This window comes from Sitophilus oryzae, unplaced genomic scaffold, assembly GCF_002938485.1.
Source record: "Sitophilus oryzae breed Bouriz unplaced genomic scaffold, Soryzae_2.0 scaffold_1190_pilon_pilon, whole genome shotgun sequence".
Taxonomy (NCBI): Eukaryota; Metazoa; Arthropoda; class Insecta; order Coleoptera; family Curculionidae; genus Sitophilus; species Sitophilus oryzae.
Genome location: NW_022145827.1, coordinates 172386 through 187032, shown reverse-complemented (window position 1 = coordinate 187032; position 14647 = coordinate 172386). Strand labels below are relative to the sequence as shown.

Genomic DNA, 14647 nt, shown 5'->3' with positions numbered 1-14647 from the left:
AAGTTTCCGGAATACAGTTCGGACCACCCTGTATATCAAATTCTAATTAAAATTTTTGTCTGCTAGTCCTAGTGTGTGCAGTTTGTGCTGTTCATAATTAGTATCGATATTTTCAGGGTAAATTTATAAATTATAATCGGAAAAAAGTTCAACACTTCTTTTTCCCGCAACGTAACCAAAAGGATATACAGGGTGTCTCAGAAATAAGTGCAAGTATTTTAACTGGTAGTATAGTTCAACCCCAGAAACACGCCTATGAGTTTTTGTTCGCGAAAAAAAAAAATTGAAGAAACACGCCTATGAGTTTTTGTTCGCGAAAAAAAAAAATTGAAAGCTCGAAATTTTTTGACAATATTTTTCGAAATGTTTTTAGTTTTTAGTTAAAAACTAACAAACGGTCTTATTAAAATGCTGAAAATAGGATAGCTTCATTTATGAAAGTGTGTAATATAAGTTGGCAAGAAGGTTTTGCACTCTTAGCAGGTAAATGTAATGCAGTTATATAAAAAAGATAAAAAAAAACAGCTCAAATTTTGTCAAAAAAGAATTTGACAGGTTAAGATAACTAGGAAGCCACTAATTTAACTAACTCAATATCAAATCTATCATTAGGCTGCGGAGAGATTTTTGAAACTTACTTTAGCCAACATTACTTTCTCACTAGTTCTTAAGGCTTTTAAATAAATTAGTAGGCATAAACAGTTATTTTTATGAATAAACATATTTAATATTATTGTTTAACAAAACAACAAACATTGTTGCGCAAATTCAAAAATATGCACTGCAATAATGAATTAAAAAAAATTGGCGAAATCGTTTTTTTCTCAATTCAATTTTAAACACTCACTGTATATAAAAACCTGTAATGTAATTCAACAGGAATAAAAAAACTTTCTCCTAAAGGCAAGACTAAATAAATAAATAAGGAAGAGAAAAAGAAAAACATTACCATCGCAAAACGGTATTAGCTTTGCGGTTTCGAATTCTCAAAACGACCTGCCCGCCTATCGACTTAATTACAGATAAACAAATAAAAATTCAACCTTGACACTGAAAGTCAGCAGGTTCGAAAGAATGCGTAGGCATACGCAGGTGAGGCTGCTTTTATTAATCTTGATCTTGGATTATTATTCTTGTACAAAAAAAGAGGTCGGAGAAATTTAGGTTTTCTCCGACCGTGACCTTTAGGTCTCTTTAAGACATGTTCACTTGGAGATGAGGGAAGAAATAAAACAAACTCTTCGGTTCTTAAAGTTCTTTTATCGAAAAGTCGTTTATTTCTTTATTTTCTATCGTAAAAAAATAACAAAATCACTTAAAGCTACAATCTTAATCCCGAAAAAAATTCGGGCTGTCATGGTTAACGTTTCAATAAATAGTCCAAGTCTGTCGTCTGTCGTTATTTTTATATCGTCAAGAGTATTTATCGCTACAATAAGTTACTTAAGCTTAACGTTTGAAATAAATTACATAAATAGAAATAAAAAACTTAGTAGGTCTGATTGCAGGCCTCCAACGAAAATGTCTCTGAAAAAAATGTACATTTAGACATCTAGGTTGTGTGCTCCTGCAGGGGGTTAGACCGTCATTTGGCAGGTACTGAACCAGTTAATTAGGTTCCTATTGTTGTTGTTGCTGGGCTGGTAATTGACCTCGGTAAGCTAACTGTTGGGCGTCAAGTGACCTTCCCCATCCACCGTGTCCCGAACTTCCGTAACTTCCTCCCCCAATGTCACCTCCATAACCACCCCCATGTCCTGAACCACCGGAGTATGCTACCTCGTGAGTCGCCACGTGACTGCTGCTGTGCTGCGGGTGCGCCACCACTTCGTACGTTACGTGTTTCCCGTGGCCCTGACTGCCGAGGAGTTTCTTGATTCCGATGATGGCCGAGAGGACCAGGGCGATTTTACCGATGATCAGGGCTTTTCCGGCGATGAGTGCGATGGCCCAGAGTGCGAGTTTTCCCAGGAGGGCGGCCTTGAGTGCGAGGATGGCCATGAGACCTCCCATGTTACCTCCCTTCTTCTTTTTCTTACCTCTGCCTTCTTCAACTGCGTCATCTTCCACGACTTCTGATAGACTTCTTGCTCCGGATTGGACTGCGTTGACTAGATCGCTTCCTTTCAGGTCAACTTTGATGGTGTGGCTGTTCAGGAAGCGGGAGACACGGTCCAAGACGAGGGACTCGATGGTTTCATCTCCGTTAAACGCACGAGGAGCACCGTCTTTTTCGTTGCCGCTTTTCACGATCTGAATCCCATCGGTTACTGTGATGGTATCTTTCTGTCCTAGGGTTTTGTCGACGAAACTGTAGATTTTGTACTTGAGACAGGACAGCGAGTCTTTTCGTAAACAATCGGTGTAGATCGAATCCAGAAGGTCACTCTCGGTCTGGATGGAGTTGCTGCGGGCCTCTTCCTGAGCTGGAAGGCCGCTGGCCGCGACAATCGCGAAGAACAAGCACGCGGAGACGAGTTTGCAGTTCATCTTGAGCATGTCGTACGTGATATGGTCGTTGTGGCGCGACGAGGACAGTTTTATAACGGGGCTCCCTCCCGTCGCGGCGTCGGGGTTCGGGCGGCCGCTTTCACGGGCCCCCCGAGACCATAACCCGGTTTTGGGTGGCCGGCCCTGTGCGCTATGTGCTTCTTTCTTCACGTGGGACCGCGAGGCGGCTTCTTCTCTATTGTCGCGAGCGGCGAGGCTTGAGTTTGCTTTGACGGTCACGGTTAAGGTTGTTGTTTTGTTGTTGGCACGAGCTACGGCGGTTGCGATTTGTTTTTTAATATTTTTTATGATTGATGTTTTATTCAAGTCGAAGAATAAAGGAAGATAAGGATTATTAATATTTTTTTTCAATTGGTTTATTTATATTACAGCTTTGATCTAAAGATTTAGTAATTTTGCTTAACAAATTAAGTCAGGTCAAGTTTTTCAAATAATTATATTGAGAATAATGTTTGATATAATTGTATTTTAATATACGCCAAATAAATATGTGTTTATGTAGTGATCTTAGTGAGAGTGTGATATTCCAAAATATATATTTGGTTGATTATTTGGATAACATCCTGAAATTATCTACTTCTTTCTTAAAACAGTGAAAATATTAGTTAGAATATCAATTAAGTATGATGGCTATTGTAAAGGATTATTCTATGGCAAGCCCGAAATATTGGTGTTTTTGATGTGAAAATACGCTCTGCAGAAGTCCTTTACACGATATAATATAAGTGTCGATATAAGTGTTTTTGTAGTGATGAGAGTGAGATATTGCTTTTTTTCTGTACGATAACTTAATGAAATTTTTGAAAGATGTTTTTAAAAATATCAATACAATATTTTCTTAAGAATAATTAATTATAATAATAAATTATTTTCTAAGTAGCTAATACTGTTACGGTTGTATTTAACTGACATAAATGATGGAATTTGGGATTTTCTTCTATTTATTTGGTGCATTTTCAAGTTCAAAATATTCTTTTGCCCTTTTTGTGTAATGTTTAGTTGAGATTTAAAAATAATAATATTTCTTGTATTGTTACATATTTTCAAGTAGAGTCTTTCACAAAAATATATTATTAACTATTAATAAAAATAACGATCGTTGAAAATTAGGGTTTTCCCAAATATCTTCGTAGAAATCGGAGTTTTTTTCAAATTTTGAAGCATTGGGAGTAGAGTTTCCAAACAGGTATCCTGGGATCTTGATGTTTGTTTATCGCCGTAATCCCGATATTAAATCAGCCCAATCTAAAATGATTATGCTTTATACACTTTCTAAGATCATTATTTTATTTATACTAAACAGAACGTCAATATATTAAAGTAATATTTCTGTGTTTGCAATATTTTGTCTTTTTTTTTGGATTTGGATTTGGGGATTGGATTGTATTTTGTTTACTTACTAAATATGAATTAAACTTTGTTTTGTCTCTTTTAATAAAACTTTTTTCCCATATTCTTTTTGATGTACGTAGCTGAATTTATTAAGTATTTTTTTAGATTAGATTTCTCATTTTGATAGTAAATAACGTCTAGAGATTGACCTCGCTAAAATTAACATCGATTTGCCTTTTCCCAGCCGTTTTAGACGCAGTTACTTATTAATAAAAAACAGCTTGGGAAACTTGTGTCCGTGGATATTAATGCTAAGGAAATTTCTCCAAAAATATCTTTTTTCCCATTTACTTGAAACATACTTACATTTCTCTAAAAACATTTTTTTTCAAACGTCACAAAAGTATTAATTTTTGCAAAGTGATTAACAATATAAAAAAGTCATTTTAACGCCTAGGCATCAAAGTAAGGCACTTTTACACCTAAGCATAAAAGTACGAAATAGCTAAAAGATTTTCTCTGAAAGCGGACAATTTGAGATTTTCATGCTATTATTACTATTTATGTTTAAACAGTTTTTAAAATGTTCTGGTAATCGGTTTCTAAGACATTGTTTATGCATTGCTTAATGACAAAGTTCTGCCAGGTTCAAACGTCGCCGTATTTCCTACAAAGTTTTGTGAAAAAAATGAGTGATAATGACGAGTTCTTGGATATTCAACAAGCTGCTGAAACTGCGCTATCCACGTTAGTGCCTGAGAAGTCCAAAAACTTATACGAGACCAAATACAACAACTTTGAAACCTGGGTCAAAGAGAAACATGTTGAGAATTTCAGAGAAAAGGTATTGCTAGTCTATTTCCTGAAGTTATCCACTACCTTAAAGCTGTCAACTCTGTGGAGTAAATATTCGATGCTCTCACTGAACCAAAAGTCGACATAAATATAATGAAAAAGTTCATTAATATAATGAATTAAATCATTAATTTTGAGCCGATGAACGATTTCATTGGCACAGTGAAAAGTAATTCATTAACTCTATGAACTTTAAGTTCATTAAATAAATGAACAGTGTTCATTAATTTGAAGAACACATTCATTGGTACAATGAACAGATTTCATTAATATAATGTACCTAAATCCTTATATTAATGAACCGTATCATTAATACAATGAAATAATTTCATAACCTATTTAGTTATACATTTAAAAGTCGACACTATTAGTAACTCTTGTTACACCGTATAATCGATGATGAAGATCGCTGTCATTGATATGAAATGTCATTGATAGTCTTTTCTCAGCCAACTACCTGAAATAATTCTACTATAAATAGATTTCCATTTGAACAAGCCCTTAGCTAAAAAGGTAACAAAATTACTAATAGTGCCGATTTACTTACGAGCACAGTAAGTTTTTCCATTAGGGATTATTAATAAAAAACAAGTGCAATAAACTAATAATAATTTATTAAACTCGAAATAGCATATACAAATTAAAAATTAAAAAAAAAATGAATCGACGAAGAGAATAGTAATGTTATTATTAATTTTAGGGTAAATTATAATAAGAAAATTAATTTACCAGTCGATATCCTGAGGGATTTCTATAAAAAGACCATTTCTTCATTATATTAGCTGTATCCTTAGACTTGATAACGTCTAGACGAATTTGCAACAGGCCTTCCAAGTCGCATCAAGTGGGTCCGATGTTAAATTGTCGAATTTGAGGGCTTGAAGGCAGGTCTCAACATTCTTCTTCCGGTTCTAAAAGGCGTATATCAAAATAATTAAAATGCCAAACATTAAAAGAACATTCGAATTTACCATAATCAGTTCCATGCCTCGACTCGTTACTATGTTTTTCTTCTTTTTGTTTTTTATCTTCTGAAACATATTTGGAAACCGCTGTTTTAATGAATACCCACACCAGAGATCTCACACAGCGGAATTTGATTTGACAACACAACAAATTAACTACAATACGATAGGACTTTTATTTAAAATATTTAAAATATATTTAAAATATTGAAGAGTGCACTTACCACTCTAATGAAACTAAAGCCTCACTGAATAACTCAACCACACAGACGTTATTAAAGTGTCAAAGTAACCGATCAACATGGCGGACATTTAAGCCGTAATATTTTATTCATAATATTAATAACCGCGTACATTAATATAATGTAGTGTGCTCGTTGTATTAATAACATTGTTCATTGTCACAATGTACAACTCATTAATCAATGATTTAGTACATTAATATAATGAATATGTGTTTATTAAAGTTTCAGCACTAAAATAAAGAACGCGTATTCATTATATTAATGAAAATCTTACATTAATTTAATAACCAGATTTTCATTTTATTGATGAAATTAGATTCATAGTATTAATAAATCGGACATCGATCTATGATTAACAAATCATTATATTAATGAAAAAAATCATTGTCCCAATGAAACAATAGTTAATAATCAATGTTCATTAATATTATGAACAATTTTTTTTTCAGTGCTCTCCGCACCATGATTTACCTGAACAGAAACGTAGATATTAGCAAATTCACAAATGTTATTGCATTTTTACAAAGAAAAAATTCCGGATATCAGGCAAAGAAATCAAAAGTATTTACAAAACTGAAAATAGAACGCTTTACGAAAGAAGCCGATGACAAAGAATTCCTGTTAGCTAAAGTTGTCTTAATCGTATTTATAATAAATAAATAGTTTTTCATTGTTTCTAACGTTTCATTTTTTACTTTTAGGCACTAGTGCCTAAACAAGTGTCACTTTTAGAAACTAGTGCCTAAAAGAATGTCATTTCGAATCTCAAGTAAAAAATATCAAAAACTGTCAATTTCGAAACTCTTTCACAAAAATATATTAATAAACGAACATAAAGTGTCAAATTCAACGAGCGTACTCATAGTTTCTCAAGTTTCTCAATATATAATGACTTACAAGGTATTACTTTTAAATATTTTTATATTATTTGGAACGTTTGAAATTGTTTAAAAATTATTTGTGGCGTTTGAAAAAAAAATAGCATGTTCTATTCGGAGTAAAAATGGCTTTTTTGTGCCTCCACTGCATGTCAAACGTAAAGCCTCGCCACAAAAAGTGTTATTTTTACTCATAATAATTCAATATACTATTATCCTTATCTAATCATTGTCACACATTTTTTAAAATATTCCAAGCCCTAAAATTAATCACGAAAAACGATAATAATTGCTAATTTTGTTTGTTTGCGAGCGATTTATTTACATAATAGTCTGCAGTTAATTGGCTCGTTAGTGGAATAATTTTCAGTCTATTACAAGCGATTATGGTATAAATACATAGAACACATTTATAATCCAATTTTATTTAAATGATGACTCGACAATACAAGCGCCCGTTTAGAAGTAATACCCTGTTATTAGTGCAGTTAAATAATCGACACTGTGATGAAAAGTTTTTACGTTATTCTAGATTAACACTTCGATTTACAAGTTAATGATCTTGATCTGAATAGCGTAACAGAGAAATCGGATATTGTAGATTTAAATTTCTATACTTATTTTATGCTTTATTTTTATGGTAATTGTGGCAATATTATGTTAAGTTCATAATTGCTGGGGAAAGTACCCGATAGCTATCTTAGTCTTTTTTATAAAATGGAGATTTACTAATTTCTTCCAAATTACCAATTCCATGTTGTCTCTAAAGGCGGTTTCTTATCTGTCGGTTACTTGTTTTATTTTTCCAAATAAAAAAATGTGTATACACTTCTGCGTTAAACCCAAACGGACACTACTGTTCAGAAGTTATGTTTGCAGTTATACAAATTTGCCTAATAAAGAAAAAATTGCTTAACGTCTCGGAAAGTTTATCTCTTTCCGTCGTCGGAAGCAAAAAAAATACAAAGAATAAAGAAAAAAACTATTTAAAATATTTATATTCAACTATTCGAGAACACTTTACTTTTTTAAAACAGATACGTCTACAAGAAACCGTTGACGTTCTGTTAAAATGACATTATATCAAGTTAAACTTCAAAATTAACAATTACTACCTGATAACAATTACTTAAAAAAAACGAAAAAACCAAAACCTTTCTGTACGATTATTTTTAAAATTTACGTATGTTATGTTTATTTATGTTATGTTCTTTAAAATCAAAGAAGCGATTGCCATACATTACTAACATCTACAGATGCATGACCAATACATTTATTTTTATTAGATTGAATTAAAAAAACCTCTTTTATTTTTCTTTTAGAGGCTATCGCTTCCTTCATTATAATTTTGGCGTTATTAAAATTTATTCTGTGCCCTGTGTCCCATGAATGCTGACAAATCTTATATTTGTGAAAATCTTCATTTCTTAAATAATCTTTATGTTCTTTAATTCTAACATTTAAGGGTCTAGATGTTTCACCAATGCCTAAACAAGTGTCACTTTTAGAAACTAGTGCCTAAAAGAATGTCATTTCGAATCTCAAATAAAAAATATCAAAAACTGTCAATTTCGAAACTCTTTCACAAAAATATATTATTAAACGGACATAAAGTGTCAAATTCAACGAGCGTAATCATAGTTTCTCAATATATAATAACTTACAAGGTATTACTTTTAAATATTTTTATATTATTTGGAACGTTTGAAATTGTTTAAAAATTATTTGTGGCGTTTGAAAATAAAATAGCATGTTCTATTCGGAGTAAAAATGGCTTTTTTGTGCCTCGACTGCATGTCCAACGTACAGCCTGACCACAAAAAGTGTTATTTTTACTCATAATAATTCAATATACTATTATCCTTATCTGATCATTGTCACACATTTTTTAAAATATTCCAAGCCCTAAAATTAATCACGAAAAACGATAATAATTGCTAATTTTGTTTGTTTGCGAGCGATTTATTTACATAATAGTCTGCAGTTAATTGGCTCGTTAGTGGAATAATTTTCAGTCTATTACAAGCGATTATGGTATAAATACATAGAACACATTTATAATCCAATTTTATTTAAATGATGACTCGACAATACAAGCGCGCGTTTAGAAGTAATACCCTGTTATTAGTGCAGTTAAATAATCGACACTGTGATGAAAAGTTTTTACGTTATTCTAGATTAACACTTCGATTTACAAGTTAATGATCTTGATCTGAATAGCGTAACAGAGAAATCGGATATTGTAGATTTAAATTTCTATACTTATTTTATGCTTTATTTTTATGGTAATTGTGGCAATATTATGTTAAGTTCATAATTGCTGGGGAAAGTACCCGATAGCTATCTTAGTCTTTTTATAAAATGGAGATTTACTAATTTCTTCCAAATTACCAATTCCATGTTGTCTCTAAAGGCGGTTTCTTATCTGTCGGTTACTTGTTTTATTTTTCCAAATAAAAAAATGTGTATACACTTCTGCGTTAAACCCAAACGGACACTACTGTTCAGAAGTTATGTTTGCAGTTATACAAATTTGCCTAATAAAGAAAAAATTGCTTAACGTCTCGGAAAGTTTATCTCTTTCCGTCGTCGGAAGCAAAAAAAATACAAAGAATAAAGAAAAAAACTATTTAAAATATTTATATTCAACTATTCGAGAACACTTTACTTTTTTAAAACAGATACGTCTACAAGAAACCGTTGACGTTCTGTTAAAATGACATTATATCAAGTTAAACTTCAAAATTAACAATTACTACCTGATAACAATTACTTAAAAAAAACGAAAAAACCAAAACCTTTCTGTACGATTATTTTTAAAATTTACGTATGTTATGTTTATTTATGTTATGTTCTTTAAAATCAAAGAAGCGATTGCCATACATTACTAACATCTACAGATGCATGACCAATACATTTATTTTTATTAGATTGAATTAAAAAAACCTCTTTTATTTTTCTTTTAGAGGCTATCGCTTCCTTCATTATAATTTTGGCGTTATTAAAATTTATTCTGTGCCCTGTGTCCCATGAATGCTGACAAATCTTATATTTGTGAAAATCTTCATTTCTTAAATAATCTTTATGTTCTTTAATTCTAACATTTAAGGGTCTAGATGTTTCACCAATGCCTAAACAAGTGTCACTTTTAGAAACTAGTGCCTAAAAGAATGTCATTTCGAATCTCAAGTAAAAAATATCAAAAACTGTCAATTTCGAAACTCTTTCACAAAAATATATTATTAAACGGACATAAAGTGTCAAATTCAACGAGCGTAATCATAGTTTCTCAAGTTTCTCAATATATAATGACTTACAAGGTATTACTTTGAAATATTTTTATATTATTTGGAACGTTTGAAATTGTTTAAAAATTATTTCTGGCGTTTGAAAAAAAAAATAGCATGTTCTATTCGGAGTAAAAATGGCTTTTTTGTGCCTCCACTGCATGTCAAACGTAAAGCCTCGCCACAAAAAGTGTTATTTTTACTCATAATAATTCAATATACGATTATCCTTATCTAATCATTGTCACACATTTTTTAAAATATTCCAAGCCCTAAAATTAATCACGAAAAACGATAATAATTGCTAATTTTGTTTGTTTGCGAGCGATTTATTTACATAATAGTCTGCAGTTAATTGGCTCGTTAGTGGAATAATTTTCAGTCTATTACAAGCGATTATGGTATAAATACATAGAACACATTTATAATCCAATTTTATTTAAATTATGACTCGACAATACAAGCGCGCGTTTAGAAGTAATACCCTGTTATTAGTGCAGTTAAATAATCGACACTGTGATGAAAAGTTTTTACGTTATTCTAGATTAACACTTCGATTTACAAGTTAATGATCTTGATCTGAATAGCGTAACAGAGAAATCGGATATTGTAGATTTAAATTTCTAAACTTATTTTATGCTTTATTTTTATGGTAATTGTGGCAATATTATGTTAAGTTCATAATTGCTGGGGAAAGTACCCGATAGCTATCTTAGTCTTTTTATAAAATGGAGATTTACTAATTTCTTCCAAATTACCAATTCCATGTTGTCACTAAAGGCGGTTTCTTATCTCTCGGTTACTTGTTTTATTTTTCCAAAAAAAAAAAATCTGTAAACACTTCTGCGTTAAACCCAAACGGACACTGCTGTTCAGAAGTTATGTTTACAGTTATACAAATTTGCCTAATAAAGAAAAAATTGCTTAACGTCTCGGAAAGCTTATCTCTTTCCGTCGTCGGAAGCAAAAAAAATACAAAGAATAAAGAAAAAAACTATTTAAAATATTTAAATTTAACTATTCGAGAACACTTTACTTTTTTAAAACAGATACGTCTACAAGAAACCGTTGACGTTCTGTTAAAATGACATTATATCAAGTTAAACTTCAAAAATAACAATTACTACCTGATAACAATTACTTAAAAAACGAAAAAACCAAAAAGCCCCAAACTTTCTGTATGATTATTTTTAAAATTTACGTATGTTATGTTTATTTATGTTATGTTCTTTAAAATCAAAGAAGCGATTGCCATACATTACTAACATCTACAGATGCATGACCAATACATTTATTTTTATAAGATTGAATTAAAAAAAACCTCTTATATTTTTCTTTTAGAGGCTATCGCTTCCTTCATTATAATTTTGGCGTTATTAAAATTTATTCTGTGCCCTGTGTCCCATGAATGCTGACAAATCTTAGATTTGTGAAAATCTTCATTTATTAAATAATCTTTATGTTCTTTAATTCTAACATTTAAGGGTCTAGATGTTTCACCAATGTAAAATTTATCGCATTCAAATGGTATTTGGTATATTACATTTTTTGTTTGTTGTTCTGTATTCATTGGTTTAGTATGTATTATTTTTTGTATTATGAGACACAGGGCATAGAATAAATTTTTATAAAGCCAAAATTATAATGAAAAAAACGATAGCCCCCAAAAGAAAAAGAAAAGAGGCTTTTTTAATTCAATCTAATAAAAATAAATGTATTGCTCATGCATCTGTAGATGTTAGTAATGCATGGCAATAGCTTCTTTGATTTTAAAGAACATAACATAAATAAACATAACATACGTAAAATTTAAAAATAATCATACAGAAGTTTGGGGTTTTTTGGTTTTACATTATTAAGTAATTGTTATCAGGTAGTAATTGTCATCAGGTAGTAATTGTTAATTTTGAAGTTTAACTTGATATAATGTTATTTTAACAGAACGTCAACGGTTTCTTGTAGACGTATCTGTTTTAAAAAAGTAAAGTGTCCTCGAATATTTAAATTTAAATATTTTAAATAGTTTTTTTCTTTATTCTATGTATTTTTTTTGCTTCCGATGACGGAAAGAGATAAACTTTTCGAAACGTTAAGCATTTTTTCCTTTGTTAGGCAAATTTGTATAACTGTAAACATAACTTCTGACCAGTAGTGTCCGTTTGGGTTTAACATTCTTAATCTAAGGGTTTAACGCAGAAGTGTTTACAAAAAATAACTATTTTATTTTGTAGATTTTCTTGCAGTGCAGTGGCGAAATACCCACAGAGGATTTATTTGGAGAGATGAATCCGCCACATAGGTATAGACATTTTTTGTTTTATTTTGCTAGTTAATGCACTTAGTTGATCCAGATATATTTTATTGATCGCGTAAGCACCTAGTCTGTCCCCGGATTGTCTTTACCGCTACTCTGTGAATAACCTTTTTTTTTCTTTCTCATAGACTCGTGATCTAATAAAACTTCTGTACAAGTCCATAGAATACCACAAAAACCTTCTGAAAAGAAGAATAGTTTCCGGAAACGGAGCTATTCTTCGGATCCGGGAATTTCGGTACGACGACGAAGCCTTTAAAGGAACCAGGATTTCCCATTTTTTGTTCAATGATGATGCAGGTTGTCAGCCAGGAAGCAGGGGATAGTTTTCGAAAGTAAAATCGATAAAAAATGCACTTTTAATAAAATTAATATTAAACGTGGCCGGCCGTAGCTCCAGCGGTAGTGTGTCGATCTGCGGGGGGGAAGGTACCTACTGGGTTCGATCCCCAGCCAGTACGATCGCTTTATTTATTTATCTAAATAGAGCGACCAACGAGCCGCCACCTCAAGGAAGGCAATGGCAAACCACCGTGAGTATATTTGCCTTGTACAGCCTCTCAAATAGTGCCGTTCGGATTCGGCGATAAACTGTAGGTCCCAAGTACATGTGAAACACTGACGACATACATCGCAAGTACATGCGAGAGGGACGCTCTATAAACAGGGTGCTACAAATTGGAGGTACGAGCATTGGTATCTCGGTAACCGTAATAGATACGAACATGGTTAAATTGGGGCAAAGTTGCGTTTTAGGATGTTCACCAAGATGCAATCAAAATTTTTTTAAAATTTTTAAGGATTGCTGAGTTTTTTGGTAAAAACGGATTTTTTTGAAAATAATTTTTATTTTTTCCTGGCGTTACTTTTTACGAAATGAAAAAACTAATTGCACTTTCTCATTGCCACTTTATTAGGGCTATTTGATAGTATTTTTAGATTTTCAAATTAGCTGATAATTTGTAAGATACAGGGGCCAACTTAATTTTCTTAAATACGGACCTGCATTTTTTATTTCGGATTTTGAAAGAACTCGATCTCCTGAGTACAATGGTATACCACACTTAAAATTTTTTTTATGTTTCGGACATTTGAAGATAATTTAGTTAAACTCTAATTTTAAGTCCGGCTCTGTTTTTTTAAAGATTTAATCTATTCCTCGTTACAATATTGATAAGCTTTCAAACTTCAAAATGACGTGGGGTAAAACATTGAATACGGTAAATCAAATGCAATAACTAAATGGGCATTACTTGGCATCATTTGTAAAAATGAAATCAATACATTTCAACATTTACAATAAAGAGTATAAAATGCATTCGGAACTATAACAAGAAGTTATGTTCAAAGAATTATAAATAAGGTTGAACAAAAAATAAATTTGTGCATTAGAAAGGGTTGTAACCCTTTCGAATATGCAGAGCATTAGAAACTAGTTTATAGAAGTTGATTAATTTATAACCACTATGATTAATATTATGAATATTATTAGATCGCACCCTGAGATTCCAAATTCACAATAAAAAAGTTAAAAATCATATATTTTTAAATTGCTCGATTTTCCTTATTCAATGTTAATTAGCGCTGATCAGTATTGCTGCGATGAATATAATTAGATTAAATAATTTAAATAACCAGAGTAGTACTTGAAATTATTTTAAGTAATAATTAACTAGTTTTGTTATTGTTAAGGTACCCACAAAAAAAAAGTATAAAGTGTGACATATATACTCAGGAGACCGAGTTCTTTCAAAACCTGAAATAAAAAATGCAGGTCCGTATTTAAAAAAATTAAGTAAAAAAAAGTACTATCAGATAGTCCTAATAATGTGGCTATGAGAATGTGTAATTAGTTTTTTGATTTTCTAAATGTAACGACAGCAAAAAATAAAATTGATTTTCCAAAAAATCCGTTTTTTTCCAAAAAAACTCAGCAATCCTTGAAATTCTTAAAACTTTTTTGATGGCATCTTGGTGAACATCTCAAGGCGCAACTTTGCTCCAATTTAACCATCTTCGTATCTATTACGGTTTCCGAGATACCAATGCTCGTACCTCGAATTTGTAGCACCCTGTATAACCGACGCTCTGTGTATGGCACTGTAAAAAGAGTATTATACTATTAAGTAATCATGTTTTTTTTTTCATAAAAATTGTTTTTTTTTCAAATACTAGATTAAATTTTTCAAAAATAATCACAATTTTGTCAAAACAAAAAATTAGGAATTTACCTTGTGGTTAATTTTAACCGTGAATAACT

General features: G+C 31.4%; 1 protein-coding gene across 1 annotated transcript; it reads right to left on the bottom strand.

Moving 5' to 3' along the window:
* Positions 1-1240: 1240 nt before the first annotated feature.
* LOC115891690 lies at positions 1241-2529 on the bottom strand. Its single transcript, XM_030912232.1, has one exon. The coding sequence runs from the start codon at positions 2497-2499 to the stop codon at positions 1621-1623; it is 879 nt and encodes a 292-aa protein (XP_030768092.1). The 5' UTR covers positions 2500-2529; the 3' UTR covers positions 1241-1620.
* Positions 2530-14647: the final 12118 nt, after the last annotated feature.